The following is a 24,365-nucleotide window of genomic DNA, read 5'->3' on the forward strand; positions in this document are numbered from 1 at the left end:
GCCCCCGCTCCAGCCCTGTTCATGTCACATTGCTCATGGTACATTCAGGGGCTCATATCCACCGGGTAGTCCCACAAAAACTCTGAACAAACAAACTTTAGCGCCATCTGTCTGCCTCTCACCAGGGTCATCTACAAGTGGCTTGGCTGGTCCTGGAAAGATCTGGGTTCAGTTCAGCTCTGTTCCATAGATTTCACTTCCTTCTGAGCTCAGCAGGCCACCCTGTGCTTCCCAAGCACCCGCAAAGGTGCAAGAGGGTGCTGTGGAGGACTCCAGGACTCGCTCTGCTTGCCTCCCAACTCACCAGCCCATTAGCCATTGCAAACCCACCTTGCTTCCAGGAATGCTGGACACCTCACCTGCGGAAATGTCCTGGGGAGTGAATACACACAGGGCCTTGCAAACATATGAGGGGGACGGGCAGGGACACCATCTCGGGGTGCATGGACCACACCCTGGCTCAGGGAGGGCGAGGCTGCTGACAGCCCACAGTGGAGATGAGGAGCTGAGAGTCACAGGGCTTGACACCCCACGGGCTTGAGGACACTTCCTGGAGGGGGGTGATGAGGGCACTAGGGCTGGGTAGAATTACATTCCGCAACAGGCACAGCACTTGCTGGCATTGCGGCGAGAAGGCAGAGCCCACAGTCATGACCAGGAGGGCACCAGGCGTCTGCTGTGTACAGGTGAAGGCAGACACAAACCACAGGTCACCTGCCTGCCACCTGCCAGCGCTGGCTGGCCTAGTCTCTGGACCCTGCCCTTTACTTAGACCTGATGAGTCGAGGTGTGTGTCAGTGACGCACGGATGGGCGCAGAGCCCGGCTCCATCCGTAAGAACCATGTGTCTTGCCAAGTTCCTGGCCCTCTTGGAGCTGGGGCCCCCACCTGTGCACAGGAGAGAAGCAAGGCTTCCACCAAGCACGGCGCCTTTCCTCCGACTGAGAGGCGCTTGCCCTGCCCCAGATCTGGCTCAGACTGGGTAGAGGGTTGAATCGCAAGCATTTGGTCTCTGCTAATGAAAAGGGGGGAGGGCAGCCACGGGGTGAGGCCTCCTCTCCCCCAAGCTCCCCCCACCCCCACACATCCTTGGGTTATTCACTTATCCCCCACCTTGCTGCCCACAGGCGAGGAAGTCTGGGCTCAGAAGTCATTGGGAGGCAGGCCTTGAGCCAACGCGTTGAGGTGGGGTGTGATGGGGCCTCGGACGGCCTCACCACCTCAGAGGGCCCGGGGAGAGTCCCGCTCTGTTTCATTTCCAGCCCTGGCTGTGTGCAGCAGAGCACGGCTCAGGGACCAGCCCTGGCTACTGTGGGCATTTGGGGAACAGACCAGCAGAGAGAAAAGTCTCTGGGTCTCCTTCTCTCTGTTGCTCTGCCGTTCAAGTAGATGAAAACATAGACAAAACATATCAAAGGGCTTTTGTCCCTCCAGAATCATTTTCTGCTCACTCGAGCTTTCCATGAGCTTCGAGAGGAGGCCCCCTCCCCCCCATGTGCACATGGAGGCCCCCTCCCCCCCATGTGCACATGGAGGCCCCCTCCCCCCCCAATGTGCACATGGTGTGTTAGTTATCAGCAGCCTCTCTGTCCACGGCCGGCCTTGCTCCCGGGGGGGCCCTCAGCTCTCTGGCCTTGCTGGTTGTGGGGTGCCGTTCCCGCCACCCATTCTGCCTTCTGTGCTAAGCCGACTGCGTGTAGGTTGGCCGCTGTTTTTCAGTCTGGCATTCAGTCACCCTGTTGGCGTCCCTGGCATCCATCTCGCGTCCACTGCCCCACATGTGTCCACATCATCGAGGCACTTGCTGGACAGCTTCCTTCTCTGCTCCAGGGCAGTTCCTGCTTCCTGGCATTTCTCTCGGGTCCAGTCACGTGTGCCTGCTGCCCTAGCTGTGCCACACACCAGCACACCATGGGTGTTCTGAAGGGTGCCGATGTCCCCTGGTCCCCAGGAGGGAGCGCAGGAGCCCGGCACCTGGCTGTTTCCACAGGATTGGGGGGCACTGGGCTCCAAAGCTCTTCCTCCAGCACCCACATTCACTGGGTACAGCATGTGCAGTCCCAGCCCCACCTCTCTTTGCCTGGGCTCAGGGAAAGGATGTAGCTCTATGGACCCTGGTCAGCAGACACAGGCAGCTACTCTGGGGAGGGCAGCCGCCACAGCCAAGTTCCCCTTTGGAGAATCTTCACTGCTGGTGTTCAGGCCTCAGTGGAACGGCAGGTGTGAGTGGCAGCAGCAGCCAGTAGAGGACAGAAGCTCAGAGCCTGGGACCTCTGGGTGTGAGCCCACATCCGGGACTGGGGGGCCTGGCCCTGGCTCCGGCCCCAACTTCCTGCCGGTGCCCACCCTGGAGGGTGGCAGTGGCCACTCAGGTGGTGAACTCCCTGCTCATGTGGGAGACAGGGTTGGATCCTTGGCCCCTGGTGTCCACCCTACCAGCCTTGGCTGCGGCAAGTCTTGGGGCAGTGAACCAGCAGAGGCAAGCTTGCCATCTCTCTCAAAGGAAAAATCCTAAAGAAAACAAACAAAAGACTCTGAAACTCCTCCGTGGGTTTTGTAGTGGATCCTTGCTTGCCTGCTCAGTGTCCTCTGCCATGTGCCACAGGGACACAGCGGCACCTGAGGGTCCGTGGGGCTAACTAGGCCCTTAGAGTTCCTCCCAGGGCACCCTGAGCTGGCCACACTGCCCGCGGGACCGCTGAGGGGACGTGGGGCAGGGGGTAGCCTACAGGACAGCTGAGGGTGAGGGGACGCGTGCGCGCCCCAGACACTTGGCGCCTGCGGGACCCCGTAGGGCGCCGTCTCCCTGGCAACCGCACGCTGCGCGTGTGAGCTCTGGGCGCAGGTGGGGCGGCGCAGACCCGGGGCTGGGGGCCCGACGGGAGGCTAACGGGGTCCCCAGAGCGCGGGGCCCTCGGGCTCTGGGCGGGCGACGACAGAAGGGAAGCCGAGACCTCGCCCGGAGTCAGGTGTGCGCCTGCGTCGCGGCTCTCCGACTTGGAGTGGTGGGGCCTGGGGTCCCCCTGGAACGCAGGCGCGGCGGCCCGCAGCGTCACAGAGGCCGGGCTCCTGTGGCTCCTGAAGGCCCCGAACCCTGCACTGTGCCTGAACAGACCTCGGTGAGCTGCAGAGCTCAGCACGCAGGTGGGCGGGCTGCACACACCACACACAGCTCACACTCCACACGTCTAACACACACGCACCTGTAACAGCTACGTGCACCACACGGCTCATACTCCGTGCACATGTAACACCCACACACGGACACTTCTAACATACATGCACCACACCTGGGTCGTACACCACACGACATGCACGTGTTTGAACCTGTAATGTGTGCACACACTCACACACACACGATGTATGGATATGCCTGTAAGTCATACACACAGGTCACACTCGGGCTCATTCACCACACGCTGTCTCTAACTCACACACACGCACCACACGTGTGCTCATCGCACAAACATGTAACACATGTATGCATAGTGCACACACCACGTGGTGCCCATACATGTACCACACATGTGCAGGTAACATGCACCACAGCACGCACGCACACCAAGTGCAGGTGTGCCATTCACCATGTGCCTGGGTTGCAGAGGCCCCGCCGGGCATTGCAGGCTCGCCCTGGCCCCTGCCCTGCCTGCTGGTGACATCCAGGAGGCTTGGGCGGGGCCTGGGCCTGGCAGAGCCTCCTGTGTTCCAGTTTTGCTGGAAGTTGCTCTTGGGTCCTGGGGGCTGGCACCTCACTTGGTCGCAGTGCCAGCCCAGCCTGTCCTGTGTCTCCAGGTGGCCGCAGGCCAAGGATGCACCGTGGCCCCCAAAGGAAGCCGGATGGAGGGTAGCCCTTCTCCCGGAGCCGCCTCGGCAACCACTGAGGGCCCCGAGGACAGCATGGCCCCGGCTGAGGGCCTGCCTGGCCCCCTCCCCCAGGACGCCCGCCAAGGGGCCCTGTCCTGCTCCTCATCAGTCTTAGACCTGAGTCAGAGCGGCCTGCGCCATCTGGGGGAGCTGCTCAGGATCCCCAGCCTCCAGGTAAGGGGGTCCCCAGGCTCCAGGTAAGGGGTCCGCAGCCTCCAGGTAAGGGGGTCCCCAGGCTCCAGGTAAGGGGTCCGCAGCCTCCAGGTAAGGGGATCCCCAGCCTCCAGGTAAGGGGGTCCCCAGCGACCAGGTAAGGGGATCCCCAGCCTCCAGCTAAGGGGGCGCCCCTGGATGGTCTGGCAGGGCCAGGGTGCCAGGGCTGCGGGAGAGCAGCGCTGTGAGCTCTGAGGGGCTGTCAGGTGAGGCACCCCTCAGAGTTCTGCACTTTTGGGGGTCACAGCTGTAGCTGCAGTGCCTCCTAGGCCCCAACCACACCAGCGCTTGGTCCCGTCCTCCCCAGCAGCTACTGGGCGTGGGGTCCAGCTGCCAGCTGGAGGGCTAGGAGAAAGGACACCTTCTCCGGACCCTCTGCAAACCCCCTCCTGCCGTTACGGAGGAAACGGGGTCTCAGGCCGAGAGGGGAACCGGGACAGCCCCTCCCGCACCACGCATGCTCCCAGAGACATTCAGGGTGAGGCTTCCCATCAACACTCCTCACACGGAAACCAGAGGGGTTGTCTGGGAAGCTTAGCAATGACACTGGATGGGGTGGCATAGAACTGTGAGAGGGCAGCTGCCCACACGTGCCCGGGGCAGAGCGACCTCATGGCAGAGACCGTGTGTGCCCAGGGGCAGAGCGGCCTCCTGGCAGAGCCCGTGTGTGCCCAGGGGCAGAGCAGCCTCCTTGTGGTCCCCAGGAGTGCCTGGGCAGGAGGCCTCTTCTGAGAGGCGGCCGCCGGGCTCTGTTTCTGGGAGGAGGCTGGAGCTCACGGAGGCTTCAGAACCTGGAGCTGAACTTGGGCAGGCTGGCTGCCAGGCTGGCGCGGGGTGCCCTTTTCTACCCTAGGTAGCTGACGGTGTAGATAAGTGAGTCGTGGCTGTGATGCCCCCCCTTGTCCATGGAACTGCACTCCATGGTGTCAATTTCCTGTGGTCGACTTCGGTCTGGGGAGATTGCAGAAATCCGCAAGTTGGAAGTGTGGAAGCTAAAAAAAAAAGTGTGGAAGCTTGCACAGCTCTGTGCCTTTCACCCTGTCCGGCTTTGTGACGAATTCCTGCTGCTGCCTGTCATGGGGCCTGCTGGACACTGAATCGTAGCACAGGTGTGGGTGCGTGGGAAGCCACGTCCTTGGGCTGGGGTGCTGCCCAGAGTAGCAGACCCCCTCAGGGGCTTAGAGACAGCCCCACCCTAGGCAGGACTGGCGTCCATGTGCAGAGGGCTGTGCAGCCTTCCACCGCAGCTTGTCTGTGAGCTTCTGCAGGCCCCCTGCGACTGCTCTTCCATCAGGCTGCTCCTGAGAGAGCCACTGCTGGGCAGGACTGGCGTCTTGGTGCCACCACCCTTCCACTGCTGCTTAGCCGCTGGCCCTCCTACTGCAGCCTGGCTTGGCGTGGGGCCTGGGAAGGAGAAGGGGACCTTTATACCCCTACCAGGGATACGCACTGTGATGGCTGCTGGTTTGCATGACTGGGGTCTGAGACCCGTGTGTTGACGGACTCTGGTCATGTCTTCCTGTGGAAGCAACTACACCTGCAGAGGAACGCACTGAGCACCATCCCCAAGGACTTCTTCCAGCTGCTGCCCAACCTCACCTGGCTAGACCTCCGGTACAACAGGATCAAGGCGCTGCCCTCTGGGATCGGAGCTCACAGGTGGGCTGCATGGCTACCCCACAAGGCTTGAAGTTGTGCCCACTCGGGATGCACAGTGTTGCCACAGGCAGCCAAGAGGCAAGGGGCCCGACCCCCCGCTGCGACTGCAGCTGTGGTTGGGACGGGCATCAGCATGAGGCTGCTGGGAAGGTGGTGGGATGTGCCAACCGCTGGGGCTCAGGAGAGTTAGCCACCTGGATAAGGCTGTCCAGTGTCCAGACAGGAGGACAGTCCGCCCCCTTGGGCAGGAGTCTGGCTCCCCCATGGAGTGCTGGCGTGTTCGTCAGTCCGTGCTGCACCCTGAGCCAACGTGTTTGCATTGGTTAGATGGCCACAGGAACGCTTGTTTGTGACAGAGAACAGAATGACCATCTCAGCCCTACACCTGCCCCCACCCCAGCACGTCCCTGGATGCTCTATTTCCTCATTTCCTTTGGGGCTCAAGTGAACCTTAGGGCCTGGGGTCGGGCACTTGTCGTCCCCAGATGCCCAGAGCCCTGGGATGCCCTTGGCCGTGTCTGGGAACATTTGTGGCTGTCGGCGTGGGGCCTGGGGATGCCAGTGACAGGAGATGGGGCAAGGCCAGGAATGCAGAGCCTAGGGCTCAGAACTGTGGACCCCACGTCAGACGATGGCACCCAGATCTCAGGCTCAGAGCCCGCCTGCCCACGGACGCCCCCGGAAGAGCCGGAGAGGGGACTTGGGGTCCTTTGGAACCCGCCTGCCCACGGACGCCCCCGGAAGAGCCGGAGAGGGGGCTTGGGGTCCTTTGGAGCCTGCCTGCCCACGAACGCCCCCGGAAGAGCCGGAGAAGGGGCTTGGGGTCCTTTGGAACCCTCTGCTCCTGCTCTTGTCATGGTTCTCCTGCTTTGTCTTGAAGGCACCTGCGAACTCTGCTCTTAGAGAACAACCCCATCCGAGCGCTCCCTGCGGAACTGGGTGAGTGCCGAAACTGCGAGATACTCACTTGGGAAAGACGCGTTTAAACACTGTCTCTTCAGGTCACAGAGCCTGTCCTGGAGGTGGCCATGTGGTACGGGGCAGGATAAGTGGCACTTGAACCCCCTTCTGTCCTGTTCTGGGGCTCCAAGGTCCTACACATGTCGGGGTGATAGGGCTGCCAAGGCCCCAACAGGTGCTGCAGAGCACAGGGACGGAGCAGCTGCACGTATGAAGGGGGAGCAGGAGTGAGGCATGTCGCCCAGCGTGGCGGCAGTCGCATGGCGGGCCACCCAGCTTGGGGGCAGTGGTGTGGTGGGCCAGCTTGCCAGCCTACCCCAACCCTAGCCCTCACCCCACTGTGATGTGGGGATCAGACAGAGTTCCCTTCTCCTTTCTGCAGTCCAGCAAGCCCACCTGCTGTGCTGTTGGCACCCTGAGAAGCGTGTGACAGGGAACTTCCATGGGGACTGTGGATTGCCAGCCTCTTTTTTCCTCCCTGTCAGTTTTGCGTTCTGTTTTACGCCAGGCCCTTGGTGGGGCAACGCCTGGGTTGGAGGCTAACATGGGGTCACAGACAGAATACCACCTTCCTCGCCCCTGGGAGCATGGCTGCTCCTGGCCCATGTCTGTGTGACAGGGCCTGTCTGTCCTTTTACCGTCGAACTGCCCGTGTCCCGTGAAGCCCGGCTCCTCTTTCCCGTAGCCAGATGGTGTCTGATGGCAGGCAGGCAGGCGTGACCACTGTGGCACTTCATGCAAGCACTGCCCACTCTTCTTTGGTCTTCTGTTCCTGAAGTAACTTGTGCTGCGTGCACAGTCCACACCAGTGAGGCCCCCTCTACGTGCCGTGTTCAGCTGCTATGTGTGAGGCTTCTTGTGGGCTGTCCAGGAGTGAGGGTGGAGGGACTCCTGTGGACACGCTGAACAGGAAGCTGGCCCGTCAGAGTGCTGGCTGCTGCTGGGGTGCGGTCCACAGCACCAAGAGCCCAGGTGCTCAGGTCCCAACTAGCATTTGCTGTTGCCAGCCTTTTTATTCCTGGCATTGCTGTGGCATCATGGTGTGGTTTCAATATATGCACTTCGTCCAGGTAATGTGATGGATCGCGGGCATGAATGATGTGGGTCTCTCACGTGGCTGCTGGGCTCACCAGGAGAGGGGTGCTCTGTGACCTCCCAGTGAGCTGGGTGAATGAATGTTTAGCTTCCCATATTAACAAATGTACTGCCCTTCCCCCTACACATGGACATGAGCTGAGCAGTGACCCTGCACATCGTGGCTGTGGGGTCAGGCGGGGTCCCAGGCGATGGGGCTGCACAGGCTGTGGAGTTCGCCTCTGTGTTTTCCGTTTCGGTTCCCACCATTTTCAGCTCTAGGAGCCACTGGACACACTGTCCTCTGGGTGCTAGTGCAGGCCTTCATGTCCGAGAGCAGGTCCACGGTGGGCATCCTGCACACTCTGCTGTTCCCATGTTGCCCGGGGCTCAGCCTGGGTGCCATCCAAGCTGTGCCTATGTTGGTCAACCTGGGTGCCGTCCCAGCTGTCCCCACATTGGCCTGGGCTCAGCCTGGGTGCTGTCTCAGCTGTGCCTATGTTGGTCAGCCTGGGTGCCGTCCCAGCTGTGCCTATGTTGGTCAGCCTGGGTGCCGTCCCAGCTGTGCCTATGTTGGTCAGCCTGGGTGCCGTCCCAGCTGTGCCTATGTTGGTCAGCCTGGGTGCCGTCCCAGCTGTGTCTATGTTGGTCAGCCTGGGTGCCATGCCGGTGTCCCCTTGTGGTGTGCTCCATGGAGCAGGACAGGCCGTCCAGACTGCTGCCCCTCTCTGTTGCAGGGAACGTGGTGACGCTGAAGGCACTGAACCTGAGGCATTGCCCCCTGGAGTTCCCTCCTCAGCTCATCGTGCAGAAGGGGCTGGTGGCCATCCTGAGCTTTCTGCGGATCTGCGCGACAGAGCACTCCTGTCCCCATGAGGCGGTGCCCCGAGGTTGGTGGGAGGAGTCTGGACCATGGTCGCCTGAAGCCACAGAGCCTGGGCTCTCCTAAGTGTACTTCTTGGACTGTCAGAACCAGAGAGGCCTCCTCCCTGCTGTGTTACCTCAGGCCTAGCCACAGCACCTGGAGCTTTGCTGGGCCAGGCCCAGTAGCTCCATGCAGGTCGTCCTTCTGGTGGCAGGGCACATAGGCACATGCAGTAAGTGGGAGTCGAACCCAGGCTTCTGGCCATGGGGCTGGGGAGAGCTCACACGGCCTAGCTCCAGGCCCAGTGTGGCCCTGAGGATAAGTGGAGACACACCACTGCACCTGGCTTTCTGGGGTGGATCTCCCATGGACGTCGCCCCAGTGCCATGGGTTCAACTGTGCCCACCTCACGTCTCTGGGGTTTGTGTGCAGTAACCGAAACAGCAGAAGCTGGCTTCAGGCACGGCTGCTCAGGGTTGAAGCCAGGCGCAGCCTTCCAGGAGAGAGGCTCAGGGAGGAAGTGGAGAGGAACGTCTCCTCCCTACAGGCCTTGGAGTGGCCCCAGCTTCAGTGCCCTTCAGAGACACCAGGCGGCCTGTGTGCTTGCTGTCCTTGGGGCCTGGGCTGGCAGAGGGAGGGGCGGCACAGGAACCTTCGCTATCCTCAGAGAGGTGGCGCCCGCGGAACGGAACGGCCTGCTTTCTGAAGCAGTCAGGTGTGCGGGGGACAGGCCGGCAGTTAGGCTGTGCTCGGGACACAGGCCTGTCATGCCAGTGCTAGGGCCCTGCTGGCCACGTGGGAGGCCCAGATGGGGTTCTGGTCATTGGGTCCCTACATGCACATGGAGTGCCAGGCTCTGGGCTCTGGCTTGGCCCAGCCCTGACTGCTGTGGACAGTTGGAGAGTGAACCACTGACATCAGTTAGTGGTGAGAATTTAAAAAGCAGTAGCCTGTTTAGAAACAAGAAGGGCTCAGATGGGATGAGTGAAGGCATCTCTCCACCCTGCTGTGTGTGGCCCCATGGTGCTTGACGTGTCCCAGGAGGGGTCCCCTATAGCAGCTCTGGGACACGGGAACTTGGGGGCCAGTGTCCACTGCCCACGGGTAGTCTGGTGGAACACACAGATCCAGTCCATGTGCTGCAGGAAGCCTGATAACGCCTTAGTCCTTCTGAAAAATCGATTTGTCCATTTTCTTTGGGAGGCAGAGAGAAAGCTGTGTTGATTCACTCTCGAGGTACTGCAATGGCTGGGGCTGAGCCAGGCTGGAGCCAGGAGCCAGGGCCTCTGCCAGGACTCATGTATGGGTACAGAGACCCAATGACTGCCAGCTCTCCCGTTCTAGCAGAAGGCTAGAACTAGAAGCAGACCCAGGCTCAGACCCAGGCATCCTTGAGCAGGCAGGCTCCCCTGCCTGTCCTTACCACTGCACTAATGCTGTCCAATGTGGCCCAGAAGCCCTGAGCCCACAGCAGTCAGAATGCGGGGTGAGCCCACAGCGGGCAGAGTGCGGGGTGAGCCCACAGCGGGCAGAGTGCGGGGTGAGCCCACAGCAGTCAGAGGTCAGGGTGAGCCCACGGCGGGCAGAGTGCGGGGTGAGCCCACGGCGGGCAGAGTGCAGAGTGAGCCCACGGCGGTCAGAGGTCAGGGTGAGCCCATGGTAGGCAGAGTGCGGGGTAAGCCCACAGCAGGCAGTGTGGGTGAGACACTGTCCATGTCCTTGTGTCTGCTCTGGACTTCGTGTGGTCACATGTGGTGATGCTTGGGTCTACCAGGAGACAGAGGTCCCAGGGTGCTGGGTGGGCCCACAGAGCTACTCCAGGCTAAAGCCGGGAGTCTAGACGGCCCTCCCATCCAGGTCTCCCAGATGGGTGCAGGGGCCCAACACGGGAGCTACCTTCTGCTTTCCCAGGTGCACTAACGGGGAGCTGGGTCGGAAGTGGAGCAGTTGGGACTTGAACTGGGGCCTCTGGCACCGTAAGTGCATCTTCAGCACAGCCCCACCCTGATTGGACGTTTCCATCTGAAATTCAAAAAAGAGTGTCCTCCCTTAGGTCAGGCAGCCCCTCATCACACGCCTCTTAAGGGCAGGCAGGTTACTACACGGTCAGCCTGGGAAGAGGTGGGGACAGTTCAGCAGATCATTAACTTGTGGTCAAGCTGCCCGACCTAGGGGCTGGGAGTGACCACACCTCTCACAGGAAGTAGCTCCTGCTGCTTCTGGGTGCTTGGAACTCGTGAAGGAAGATGATGGAGTGCCACTCATGCCTGCCCAGCCACAGGCCCCCATGCCCGGCCTGCCCACTCCCGCCCACTCCTGCCAACCCCGAGCTCTGGCCTGCGGTTGCGTGTGAGGGAAAGCAGACGCGGCTGCACCCCAGCTTTCTCCCAGTAGAGGGAGTTAGGGTGGCGCTCCAAATGGCAGGTGGCTGGAGACAGAGATCAGGGCTCTGAGGGTGGTAGTGGGCAGGCAAGGCATTCCTGTGGGATTACCCTCAGACAGGGGCGGCTGGGGAGATGCACTCTCCCCCACAAGGCAGGCAGCAGCAGGTGCCACACCCTGCATAAGCTTGTATATGGGACTGGTGCTCCTCCTCCAAGGCCTCCCTCAGCAAGGTACAGCCATCAACTCAGGCCTGGGGCCTGCCATTGACACACTAACCCCACCCTACCCCCTAAAGTGGCCACTAATGCAGCCTTTCTTTCTAGAAAGTTCACCTGTGATAATGGCACAGCCCAAGGAGCCTGCGGGCCCCACGTGGGACTTGCCAGGGGACCACACCATCTTGGTGCAGGGCCCAGGGGTGACCACCTTCCCCGCCGTGGAGAAGCTAGAGCTCCACCTACTCAACAGGCCAGACTCGGCCAAGCACGTGCCCAGCGAGGCAGAGCTCCGGCGCTTCTGGAAGGTGAGGCAGGAGATCGTGGGGTACCAGGGAGCCGATGTGCTCGCCCACCAGCTGCTGTCCCTACAGCTGCCCCCACACGTCCAGGCCGTGCTGGATGGCAAGACGGAGGACCAGGCTCAGCCCGAGACCAGGTAAGGTTGCGTGGTGGGGCCCCCCAGGCCCGTGGAGTGGGGCTGCTCAGGACCCTTCCCAACCTCAAGTCCACGCTGTGTCCCACCCCTCTGCTACCCTGCTGCCCCGGGTGTGCAGCACAGCTTCCAGGGTGGGGACATCCAGGAAAGGGGCCCCCACAGCAGCTCAGCAGCAGGAGAGGTTCTGAGAGAACAGCTCCAGTCATGGTATGTGTGTGTAGTATGTATATCTATGTGTGGTATGCATGTGTATGTGTGTGGTATTGCTGGAGTCCAGCTCCAGCTGAGTTCGGAGCTCGAGAAGGGTGCGTGAAATAGGCGTAGAAAGAAGAGAAACGGACCACTACAATTCCATGACCATCGTGGACAATGCACGAAAGCTGTCCACTTTATTTATACAGAACTAGTCAAACTTTGGCTCAGACTTTTTACGTCATGGCCAAGTGGGTGTTTCCAAGGATAATTCTGCCACTTGTTTCACCTTTAAGCCGGATGTTATCCATCCTGACCCTGTGGTCAGGAAGTTCTCAATACATGGTGCATATCAATGAATAACACATTCCTACTACAATCCTCATTCTACAACTTAATCTTGAATAAGTTAAGGGAGGAAAGGCATCACAGAGGGAAGGACCTAAAGATCAAAAAGAGAGGGAAAGAATAGATTCCCACTAGACCTGGGGATGGAACACCCTTGATCGGCATAGGTCAATGGGGGCAGCAATAAAAGGCCCTTTGGCTAAAACGGTATCAGCAACATCAACTTCCAAGCTCACATTGGTAGTAAACATGAACTCTGCAGAGGCAGACAATGCCTAACTAGATCACAGACTTCTCATCGGGTGGTCCAGTGTCCATGCAAAGGGGAGTGGAGCTGCAGTCCAGTGGTTGTAGAGACGTGCTGGGCCCTGCCATACCGCGGGAAGTCCCTTGCGGCCCTGCCTGGAGTGGAACAACACTCTACCACACCTTCCTGTCTTCCACACCCATCACACAGACCCCAGCATGGTATGTATGTGTATGTGTGTGGTATGTATGCATGCATGTATGTGGGTGGGTTGTGTGTAGCATGTATGTGTGTGTATGTGGCACGTATGTGTTATGTATGTATGTGTGTGATGTGTGTGGTGTGTGTGGTATGTATGTCTATGTGTGGTGTGTATGTGTGGTGTGTGTGTGGTGTGTGTGTGTGGTGTGTGTGTGGTATGTATGTGTATGTGTGGTGTGTATGTATGCAACAGCACAGCCGATTTGTGGTGTGCATATGTAGACAAACGTGTGACATATATATCAGCCCTGTCTGATGGATGTGCCATGTGTCTGTCCCACCCTGAGGGCACGTTGCAAGCTGGCGGGACAGGCGGCCAGCATGCAGTGTGCAAGCGTGTGCCGCCTGGGTCCATGACTGGCCTGCAGATCCCAGCACTGTAGATGACCCTAGGTACTGCCTCCTGCCCTCTGTGCCCACTGTCACACGAGGACTGCCCTGGGCTCTGCCCTTCCCCCAGCTACTGTGCAGCCATGAGTGACAGCAGTGCAGGTGGCTGTGGCGGCTCATGTTGGGGCAAAAGAACACAGCCTGAGACTTCATCCTGTGCTAGGGAACCTTGTACCCTGCCAGTCTGGGGCAGCCCCTCTGAGCCCCCTGCAGCCCCAGCCATCTGCCCAGCAGCTCATCGCACTGAGCAGTTGCCAGAGGCCAGGCCTGGCCCACTCAGCCACTGGCCCCTCCATTCAGGAATGGTCCTGTGTCAGGGAAGCAGGTGGTGCTCCAGGCCCCTGGCCAGGGGCAGGGTCCTCTTCCCTGCACCACCTGCCCCTTGCCTAGCCAAGGGCCATTCCTGAGCAGAGACGCCAGGAAAGGGTCAAACACTGTCCTTGATGACGTGACTGAGGGTCAGGAGTGGGAGCACTGGCCTGGAACCACACACTGCTGAGCCATGGGTCCCACCCTGAGGGGGCACGGCCACCTGGACACCCCCTTCCATGGTGTGGCCTGCCGTTCAGAAGCCTTGAGCCGGGCAGGCTGTGACGGGGCTGGAGCTGCATGGCTATAGCCATTCGCACCTCGTGCGGTCACGTTGAGCGAGCCCGTCTGGTACGTGGCTGGCCCTCGTGACAGCTCCTGTCACAGAGAGGACTGCATTGTGTCAGAGGGGAGGGGTACATTGTGTGTGGGGTCTCCCCAAGGAGCCTCCTGCCCCGCACACCTGGCTCCAGCTGTCTGTTGCCTGCTTGGCTCGGCACCTCGGTCACCCACTCCCATCTGGGTCCTGCAGGCTTTTCTCAGGCCCACGGGCTGCTGCTGCGATGGGTTCCTGGCAGCAGCCACTGTGGTGCAGGGCTGGCTGCAGCCTGCTGGCCTTTGCTGGGGTCAGCGTGGCTGGGCTCCAGCACCAGGGCCTCCCTCCGTGTGGTTGTCACAGGGTTCCAGAGAACACACGGCTGAGAGCCTTGTGTGACGTCCCGAGGAAGGCGCCCTCCCTCAGGAGCACCCTGCCGGGCCTGGTGCCACCACGCCGGGCAGAGGTGGGAGGCCGGCGGAGGGAAGTGAGCCGGGCGGTAGCCCTGGCGGAGCTGCGGGAGCGGCAGGTCCTGCTGGAGCAGCAGCGTGCGAGGTAGGCCACATTTCCTGTTATCAAGACCCGACATTCTGCCTCACAGCCCCCGAGGGTCCACCCTCCGCCCTGGCCTTGTCACCACTCCTGCCTGGCTGTCCCCTGACCCCCAGGGCTGTCTGAGGAGGCTGATTTAGGAAGAATGGCTTAAGGGGTGACATCCGTTCTGGTGTTGCTGGGGACCTGTCTGGGTTCCCGGCATTACTCAGTGTCTTCAGCGTCCACCCACTGTCCACCCAGCTGGAGCCGGGAGCTGGTTAACATGGCCGCACTTCACCTGGAGTGGGCAGCTGGGGCAAGGTGCAGCGAGCATGGGGAGGCCTGGCTACAATCACTACCACCCCCAGCATGCTTGGCTGCTTCTCTCCTTTCTGGATGTGTCCTGGGCCTGGGATGGCTCCACCAGGCTGCTGTAGGGTCCTGGGGCTCTCCGCCCCCTCCCCTCCTGAGCAGTCCCTCTGGGGGCATGGAGGGGCCTCTGTTTTCTCATGGGTCACCAAGGGATGCAAACTGTAGGCAGGACAAGATGGGTGTTAGCTCGGTCACCGGCAGCCCCTGCAGGCCCCTGCAGCTGGTGATGTGGCCTCACAGATTACCGCAGGAAGGCCATCTTGGCGTGTGGCACTTAGCAGATGCCTGTTTGCATGGGCCCTGCCCCCATCCACAGCGGATGGGACTCAGGTGTGCTGAGGCCTGCCAGAGGCTCCCAGCCAGGGCCACATCTATCCAGGCAGCCTGGATACCAGGCGCATCTTCCCAGAACCCAGAAAAGACTGACAGACAGCTGTCAGATGCCAAGAGCACCAGGGCCCTCCCTGTGAGCCGCAGGGAGCCTGCCCTGCCTTGGGGTGACCCCTTGGGCCTGACCGGTAAGCAGGATGCTATGTCCTGACACCCAGGGTGGCAGACACCAGAGCCCTGTGGGCTCACTGGGGCAGGGTCTCAGTGACGCACAGGTGGGAGAGGTGGCTCCGAGGCCACTGACACCTGTACTCCAGGGCGTGTCTGGGGGGTGGCCATGGTATGTCCAGTCCCAGGGTAGCACTGACAGGCACGGCGTGGCCAGTGGGCAGAGGCCAGGCAGAGGAGGCAGTGCCAGGCACCTGGACTGATGGAGCCAAGAAGAGACCAGGGTGGGCAGTCAGTGGGAGATCCTGAAGCTGGTTCTGGGGCTGGAGGGCTTGTGCTCCCCCCGGGTGCAGCCTGACCTCGTGACCCCGCCCCCATGTCCTCCCCAGAGACAAGAGGATGCTGCAGGAGTGGAGAGCGCGTGCCCGGGTGCTGCCACGTGACCGGGTCAGCCAGCTGCTGGCCTCACAGAGGAGCCTGGTAGGACATCGGGGGAGGTGGGCAGCGGGAGGTGGGCAGCCACACCTGGCCGGGGCAGCTCCACAGAGCAGGCAGCTGCTGTGCGTGGCCGGTGTGTCTGAGGTCTCAGCTCACAGGGCTGCCTGCCAGGCTCTAGGTTGCAGCTTTAGTCTGAGGAACTGGGTGCTGTAAGAGGCAGGAGGGAAGTGGAGCTGTGGCACCAAGTGTGTTTCTACAGGCACGGCGGGGCACCCAGGCTGTGTGCCATAGGGTACCCTGAGTGCTGCCACTTTACTGTTCCCCTGAGCCATTTGGGGCTCTTCACCCACTCAGGCACAGGACGAGGGGTGTAGGGCAAGAGGGGGCTGCCCCGCCCCAGCACAGTCCCTGTCTGCCCAGCACTGGGAGCACAGGCTGCGTGCGGCTTGCCAGAGCCAAGGCACTTGGCCACCCTCTGCAGCTTTCCCAGGGCATGGGCAGGAGCTGGATTGAAAGTGAAGCTGCCAGGATTCAAACCAGCCCCCTGACTGTTCCTTTTGTTGCCACCTCCTTTCCAGTTTTCCCCATGTACTTAAACTTTTTGAAAATATATTTCATCACTTTGAGGAATAAAAACACTTGCACAGCTAGAGAGCTGAAGAACTCAGTCAGACCAAAGACAGAGCCTGGGAGCCATCAGCCAAACCACTGGCCATGGCCCCGCAGACACCCACACTGCGGAGCTGGACACACCAGTGGCACTCTGCACGTGCCTGCCCCAGCTGCTGGCTTGGCAGGGTAGGGCACAGAAGTGTTCTTGGCCCAGAGTCAGTGAGCACCCCCGGATGCCTGTCCCAGCATGGGACAGCAGCAGCACAGAGGCGAGCGGTGACCCCTCCCAGGCCTGGACCCCCCTTGGACACACAGGAGGCCCGGATCCTGCAGCCTGTCAGGTCAGAGGAGCATTTGTGAGAGTGTTGGTAACCAACGTGCACAGAATAGCTGCAGGTTGGCTCTGAACATCACTGGACAGGGACGGGTCATGCCAGGCAGCGAGTGAGGCAGGCATAAACCACCGACCTGTGAGACCATGCCTGCCTGCCTGCGTGGGTGTGATCTTGTGTTCCTGGAGTAAGGCCCAGAATTTGCAGGTACCAAGCTGAGAATGGTGACCTGCAGGCTGGGGGACCCACAGACCATGGGGGGCCTGCCTGCAGCAACTCCCTGCAGTGGGGTATGGGGACACAAGGGGGCTCCGACTCTGTGCAAGGGGCCTGGGTGGTCACAGCTGCCATGGTCTCAGGGACATCACAGCTCAGAGACCATCAGGACAGATGCAGTGAGGATCTTGCTGCTGGACTGTGGGGGTCAGGGTGAGGGGCTGGGGCTGGGGCTGGGGCTAGGAGAACATGGGTGGGGTGAGGGGCTGAGAATAGAAGTGAGGGGTTGGGGATGGGGCTAGGAGAGCAGAGGGTAAGGATGAGGGACTGGGAGTAGAGGTGAGGGGCTGGGGCTGGGGTTAGGAGGATAGGGGTGGGTGAGGGGCTGGGGGTCAGGTGAGGGCTGTGGTTGGGGCGCCAGGGGTTGAGGGTCAGAGCGAGAGGCCTGAAGTCAAGGACAGCGGTGCTGGGCGGGGCAAGTATTCTCCCTTTCCGTGCTTGTGCGACATGTGGCTGAGTGGACTGGTTTCCAAACAGGCACGTTTAAGATTTGTAAAGAAAGTTGAGTGTCTGACTCTGAAGGAGCAGCGACTGGCCAGGGCCGCCCCTGTGGCCTTCCTGAGGAGGAGCCTGTGGCCCCAGCCCCAGGCAGCAGCTTGAGCTGTGTGGTGTCGGGAGTATCAGAGGGGACAGTGTGGGATGACCGCTTCTTCCCCAGCCTCTTCCTCCTGGTGTCCAGTGCTTTAGGTGTCGAGCTGGCTGGAGGGCAGACAGGCAGGGCCTTGGCCCAGGCCCCTGGGGCAGGGTTGCTGGGGTCACCCAAGGCCACACGCCACGGGAGTCTGTGTCAATTTCTGACCATCCCCAGCACATACACACACAATGAGGAAACACAGACACACACAGACACACACAGACACACACATGCACACAGTAGGTACAGCACATACCTGTGCACACAGTGTGCAGATACACATATGCACACAGTGAGTACACACATGCACACAAGTACACACGTGTACACAGTGTGTACACACATGTACATAGTACACACATGCACACAGTGAGTACACACATGCACACAGTGAGCATACATACACATGTGTGCACAGTGAGTACACACATGTACACACACTGAGTACACCACACATGTATACACACCGAGTATACCACACATGTGTACACAGTACACACATGTACACACAGTGAGTACATGCACATGTACACAGTGAGTACACCACACACGTGTACACAGTGAGTACACGCATGTACAGTGAGTATACACACAGTGCAGTGAGCACACATGCACACACATGTATACCACACACATGTGTACACATTACACACTGAGTATACACATATGTACACACCGTGAGTACACCACACATATGTACACAGCGATTATATCACACATGTACACACTGTGAGTATACACACATGTACACACAGTGAGTACACACGTGCACACAGTGAGTACGCACACACGTGCATGCTGTGAGCAGAGTTTTACACACACATGTAGACTAGGCACAAGTACACAGGCGGGAATCTGGCAAATGAGGGAGGCCCTCTGACCCTTAATGTCAGAGAGGTCAGTCTAGCTTCCTATTTAGCTACCAGAGGCAGCAGCGAGCAGTGCTGCTGTGAGCTGGAGGGACTGTATCCTGGCTTGCAGGAAACTGCCCCACGCCACCTGTGGTCTCTGTAAGAGCCAGAGCCAGGAGGCAGGCAGCAGGGGAATGGAGCAGGAGGACAACTTGGCAGTGACACACCTGGTCACCATGTGATGGGGGAGTTTTGGGAATGTCCATCTACAGCCCACTGGCCTGGTCACCACTCCTGGGAGTGGGATGGCCATTGCCACAACGTGTGAAGGACAGGGTCAGAGAGGGAGAGCCAATCAGATGACCATGGGGACTTGAGCAGGGCTCAGGGGATGCTGAGCGTGATCACCAGGGAATGGGGCAGGTGGACTCCTGCCTGGGATCTGAAGCAGTGGAGGTACAGTTGCTTGGAGGACAGTGATGGGGGCAGGGGACCCCGTAGGGCCAAGTCAGGGTCCTAGGAATGGACGGGCAGTGGTCTGGGCTTGAGGATCGAGTTGGTACTTCAGTGCAGCAGAGTAACAACATAGTGTGAGTAGTGTGTGCCCTGTGTGTTGTATGTGCCCTGTGTGTACCCTGTATATATCCTGTGTGTATCCTGTGTGTGCTGTGTGTAACCCTCTGTATATCCTGTGTGTACCCTGTGTGTGCTGTGTGTGCTGTGTGTGTCCTATGTGTGCTACATGTATCCTGTCCCAGTCTGTGTGGGGCAGTTCATCTGGACAGAGCCCTGGCCAGCTGCATCAGCTCGGAGCCCTCCCCACTGCTCCCTCTCTCTGCCTGTCCATGCTCTGTCAGACAGGTGTCCACCACGTGTCCAGCCCCAGTGGTGGGAGCTGAGGTGGCCAGGGCTGCAGGGGTGGCCCCCAGTGGCTGTACGGAGCACCCGGGCGGCCATCCCCGCCTGGCAGCCAACGCTGAGGCCCGCTCACTGTGTGAAGAGGCTCCTGAGAGTGCACTGTGTTCTCCTAGGTCCCATCCAAGATCCCCCTGGCCTCAGATATAGTCGATTACGGGAGGACACTGAATCCACTCAGGAGGCTGCGACAAGGAAAAGAGCGGGCACCACAGGCAGCCCAGGGGCCCAGGTTGGTGCCCGGGTCCCTCGGGGTCTGTCACCCACCGGGTATTCCACACGCTCCTCTGGGCCCCACCCACCTGCCCACCTGCCCACCTGGCCATCCCTACTCTGTTAATAGAATGCCACAAAGCTCCATGTAACCTGAGGATTTGCGGGAAGGTCTCTGTGGTGCAGGGCTGCCTGGCCGGTGCCATGTTGAATTTCTGGAGGGTTTGCTCCCTGCCAAGGCGTGCAGCATTCTGGGAAATCTGAAAAGCCATGGGGGATTGGATTGTGGCCCCATGACACCATGAGGAAGTAGTTTGGACTTCCCTCATGCATGCTACAGGGACCAGCCTTGCTCCGACTAGCTGACCAAGATGGCCGCCAGCCCCCTGGTTTCCAGGTGGAGACCTGCGGCCAGGTGTGCGCCCCGACCTGGGACTGAGAAGGGTTGTGTCTTCCTGTTATCCTGAAACTCAAACAAAACCATAGATCCTGTGGTCCAGGGGTGGGGGCCTCGAGGAGCCCGCCAAGGTGCTCTGTGCCCCCGAGGCCATGTGGGGCAGCCCACAGTGCAGTGCCAACAGAAGAGCACGAGCCTTGGGAGCACAGATCCAGGCCACACGTAAGACCAGGGGTGACCGGGTACCCCTGTTCTTCCTCCCACGGCACTGTGTCGAACACGAGCTGCAGGTCCAGTGGGGTTGGCAGCTTCCACATTCCTGCAGAAAGGTTGAGAGCAGCCGGCCCTGGGGATGCCCAGAGGCCTGGGACCCTCAGGAGGATTAGGATGGGGAAATGGAAACCCCATGTCCTCAGGGGCAGTGGGGTGCCAGGCAGTGACTGGGCCATGGTGTCATTTACTCCTCAGCGCCTTCCAAGGGAGGGACCTGGAAGCCAGGATCAAGCAGCACACACTGCAGGTGCGTGGGCAGAGTGTGAGCAGAGCAGGCGGAGGGCCCGGGTGGCATCGCACAGTCAGAACGTGGGCAGAGCGGGCGGAGGCCCGGGCAACGTGGCAGTCAGAGCGTGGGCAGAGCGGGCAGAGGCCTGGGCGGTGTGGCACAGTCAGAGCGTGGGCAGAGCGGGAGGAGGGCCTGGGCGGTGTGGCACAGTCAGAGCGTGGGCAGAGCGAGCGGAGGCCTGAGCGGCGTGGCACAGTCAGAGCGTGGGCAGAGCAGGAGGAGGGCCCGGGCGGCGTGGCACAGTCAGCGGCTCTGCCCCACCGCCGGCCTCTGCTGGACGCCATGGGCATACGTCTTTGACGGCACAGGAGCCCAGGTGGCATGTCCCAGGATGCGGGCAGGGTCAAGTCACTGCTGATCAGTGGTAAGAAGATGCTCTGGCTGGGGTTGTGCTCCCGGAGGGCACCCTGGCTTCCCAGGCCCTGGTTATGGGCAGCATGGACCTGTCCCCTGAGTCTGCAAGGTCCTTGTTCAGGGCAACACTCCCAGGATCCCTGCAGTTCCTGCCTCCGGGGCCTCTGATGGTGACCCTCTCCTCAGCTCAGGGCAGCTGGTGTCTGTGCAGGCATCCCATGGTGCTCAGCGCCTGCCCTTGCCTACAGCACCCTGAACGGCACATGTGTGCTGAGAGCGGGGCCTTGCCGCAGGGGTCAGCCGGTGTGCGGGTGAAGGTGGCCACTGTCCTCTTCCCAGTCCCCAGACTTGTCTAGTCCACCCCCACTGGAGAGCAGTCCAGCATCCAGAGCCAACAGCACGCTCACAGAGCTGGGAGAGCCTGCTGTCCCCCCTCCTGCCCCACCCCCAGCCTGTCATAGGCTCCATTCACACTGTTGCCCTGCTCTGGGAGCCCAGAGGGAGCAGAGAAGGCAGGGCCTCCATGCAGACCCTCACCCAGTCTTGTGGGGCTCTCTCCCCTCCCCACCTACCTGAAGCCTGTATTCTGACTCTCTTTATCTGGGGGCATGGTCTTGTCCATGGCCACCACAGCCTGGCCTCGTGGGCTCCAGGGCACCCGTGCCTTAGCCACGCCCCATGCTGGGGCCCCAAAGGCAGTTCGGGTCACAGGCAGTCTGTGCCCATGGATGGGATCACTTGGATGGGATGATGGATGGGATGACAGCCTCTGACAGACACACACAGCACAGGGTCACTTGGCTGCATCAGTTACGCACCTGCGTCCACTGGGGAAACCAGGTCTACACTCAAACTGCGGAGAGAGAGAGCCCCTGACCACATGGGTTATGGTAAATCCCCCAGACATCTGAGGAAGGAAACCTACCAGTTCTCAGCCATCCTACCGGGGCAGGAGTACAGCATGGTGGGAATACGGCCGTGGTGGGAGCACAGCCGTGGTGGGAGCACAGCTGTGATGGGAGCAGGATCTCACACAGGTACAGTCAGCAGGTGTCACAGACACAGGTATAGTCAGCAGGATCAAAGACACAGGTAGTCAGCAGGATCTCACACAGGTACAGTCAGAGGTGTCTCAGACACACACAGGTACAGTCAGCAGGTGTCACACACAGGTATAGTCAGCAGGTGACACACACAGGTATAGTCAGCAGATGTCACAGACACAGGTACAGTCAGCAGGTGACACACACAGGTACAGCCAGCAGGTGACACACACAAGTATAGTCAGCAGGTGACACACACAGGTACAGTCAGCAGATGTCACAGACACAGGTACAGTCAGCAGGTGTCACACACAGGTACAGTCAGCAGATGTCACAGACACAGGTAAAGCCAGCAGGTGTCACACACAGGTACAGTCAGCAGGTGTCACAGACACAGGTACAGCCAGCAGGTGTCACACACAGGTACAGCCAGCAGGTGACACACACAAGTATAGTTAGCAGGTGACACACACAGGTACAGTCAGCAGATGTCACAGACACAGGTAGTCAGCAGGTGTCACAGACACACACAGGTACAGTCAGCAGGTGTCACAGACACAGGTACAGACAGTAGGTGACACACAGGTACAGTCAGCAGATGTCACACACACAGGTACAGTCAGCAGGTGTCACAGACACACACAGGTACAGTCAGCACATGTCACAGAATTATGAGCAGGGTCCAGGAACTCCTTTGGGGGCACAGTTAGGTTGCCTCAGCACACTTAAGGCCCGTGGGCCCCCGTGTGGTCTCCCTGATGTCCCCCTCTTCCGCAGGCACGGAAGCTACAGGACGAGGTGCTGAAGCTGGGCTCCACCTTGGATAAAGACCACCGGCTCACCTTCCTGGGAAGCCTCTCCCTGCCCCCTGCAGCTTCACAGCCTCAAAATGTATTTTTTAACATGAAGTATGGAGAATCAGGAAATGGATACAGATACTAGTGGCCAGCGTGACTGTGCTGACATGGCCCCAGACAAGCGCTGGGTGGTGGAGCGAGGCGTGTGATTCATGGTGACTCTTGGACTTACTGCCTGTTGGAAACCCGCTCCCTCCCCTCCCAAGGCTGTGCAGTCAGAACTGCATTAAATGAACATGCGCATGGGCTGCCATGGCTTCAGCTGCCTTGCTGTCTCTGCTACTCCGGGTGACCGACGTGTGAGGGCCAGCACCTGCCGGTGACCACACGGCCCTGCAGCCACAGCTGCCAGTGACGTCCTTCAGGTGTGACGCCAGTCACCTGCTTGCCACCACTCTGGGCACCCCCTCACTCCCCAGGCTGAGGGCCCTGCTCTGCTGCGTGTCGCTCCCGCCAGCACAGCCTGGCCCATGCACCCTCACTTCCTTGGACAGAAACATGTCCAGTGTGTGTGCTGTCTCACCCGGGTCATCAGATGTGCCAGCGTGGAGTCCCTGCTAGCCTCCTGCTTCTAGATGTTTATAATAATGCCAACTTCCCAGTCTTTGCTTTAAAATTGGCTGGTTGGAAATTCGCAGTGGGTGCGGGGAGGCAGAGAGCTCTCCCATCTTCCGGTTCACTTGACAGATGGCTGCAACAGCCAGAGACCAGGAACTTCTTCCAGTCTCTCACATGGGCACAGGGGCACAAGTGGCCATTGCCCACTGCTTTCCCAAGCACATTCACAGGGAGCGGGACTGGACGTGGGGCGGCCTGGACTTGAACCAACATCCATGTGATGGCCAGCTAGCGTCACAGGTAACACCCCCATGTCACAAGGCCAGCTCCCTGTTCCATGTTCCCAAGGGTCACACATGTGACCCAAGGCTCCTGGGGACCCACCTCCACACCCTGGGGACCGGCTGTGCTTGAGGCACATGCCCGGGCCCTGCTCAGCCTGCCCATCTGTCCCAGGGGCATGGCCACCATCGGCCAGGCAGACTGAGCCCTCGCTCAAGCCATGCTCCCAGAGACTGGCCACTGCTCTTAGCCGTGGCAGCACCCAGGGCTGGTCCCTGCCTGGGAGTGACCTGTTCCCACTCTTGACCCACCTGGCAAGAGGAGGGTGTGAGGCCTGTGTGTGTGTGTCTGTGTGTGAGGCCTGGGTGTGTGTGTGTGTCTTTGTGTGTGATGCCCGGGTGTGTGTGAGGCCCGTGTGTGTGTGAACCCCAGGTGTGTGTGTGCATGTGTGTGTGAGGCCAAAGGGTGTGTATGCATGTGTGTGTGTGTTTGTATGCATATGAGGCCTGGGGTGTGTGTGTGTGTGTATGAGGCACAGGTGTGTGTGTGTGTGTGTATGAGACAGGGGTGTGTGTGTGTGTGTGTGTGTTTGTATGCATATGAGGCCTGGGGTGTGTGTGTGTGTATGAGGCACAGGTGTGTGTGTGTGTGTGTATGAGACAGGTGTGTGTGTGTGTGTGTGTGTGTATGCATATGAGGCCTGGGGTGTGTGTGTGTGTATGAGGCACAGGTGTGTGTGTGTGTGTGTGTGTGTGTGTGTATGAGACAGGGGTGTGTGTGTGTGTGTGTGTGTTTGTATGCATATGAGGCCTGGTGTGTGTGTGTGTGTATGAGACACAGGGGTGTGTGTGTGTGTGTGTGCGTATGAGGCACAGGGGTGTGTGTGTGTGTGTGTGTGTG

General features: G+C 60.0%; 1 protein-coding gene across 3 annotated transcripts; it reads left to right on the forward strand.

Annotated features, from left to right (window-relative positions):
• Nucleotides 1–2,824: 2,824 nt before the first annotated feature.
• Nucleotides 2,825–22,862, forward strand: LRRC27 (leucine rich repeat containing 27). Of its 3 annotated transcripts, none has more exons than XM_058671660.1 (11): nt 2,825–2,969; nt 3,793–4,038; nt 5,606–5,736; nt 6,617–6,675; nt 8,508–8,660; nt 11,344–11,674; nt 14,101–14,292; nt 15,531–15,621; nt 19,316–19,431; nt 20,278–20,329; nt 22,546–22,862. In XM_058671660.1, the coding sequence occupies exons 2-11, from the start codon at nt 3,838–3,840 to the stop codon at nt 22,708–22,710; spliced, it is 1,491 nt and encodes a 496-aa protein (XP_058527643.1). In that variant the 5' UTR covers nt 2,825–2,969; nt 3,793–3,837; the 3' UTR covers nt 22,711–22,862. The 3 variants fall into 3 exon arrangements, with proteins under 3 accessions (XP_058527643.1, XP_058527642.1, XP_058527641.1); XM_058671659.1 differs by lacking the exon at nt 2,825–2,969 and adding an exon at nt 3,003–3,119; XM_058671658.1 differs by lacking the exon at nt 2,825–2,969 and adding an exon at nt 3,007–3,144.
• The last annotated feature ends 1,503 nt before the right edge of the window (nt 22,863–24,365 follow it).

This window comes from Ochotona princeps, chromosome 13 (assembly GCF_030435755.1).
Source record: "Ochotona princeps isolate mOchPri1 chromosome 13, mOchPri1.hap1, whole genome shotgun sequence".
NCBI lineage: Eukaryota > Metazoa > Chordata > Mammalia > Lagomorpha > Ochotonidae > Ochotona > Ochotona princeps.

What these genes read in the sequence shown, in the direction of transcription:
- LRRC27 (XM_058671660.1), top strand. Translation starts at nt 3,838, where the DNA reads ATGGAGGGTAGCCCTTCTCCCGGAGCCGCCTCGGCAACCACTGAGGGC. An exon ending in TCAGGATCCCCAGCCTCCAG is followed by an intron (nt 4,039 to 5,605) that starts GTAAGGGGGTCC and finishes TTCCTGTGGAAG; the next exon opens with CAACTACACCTGCAGAGGAA. An exon ending in TCAAGCAGCACACACTGCAG is followed by an intron (nt 20,330 to 22,545) that starts GTGCGTGGGCAG and finishes CCTCTTCCGCAG; the next exon opens with GCACGGAAGCTACAGGACGA.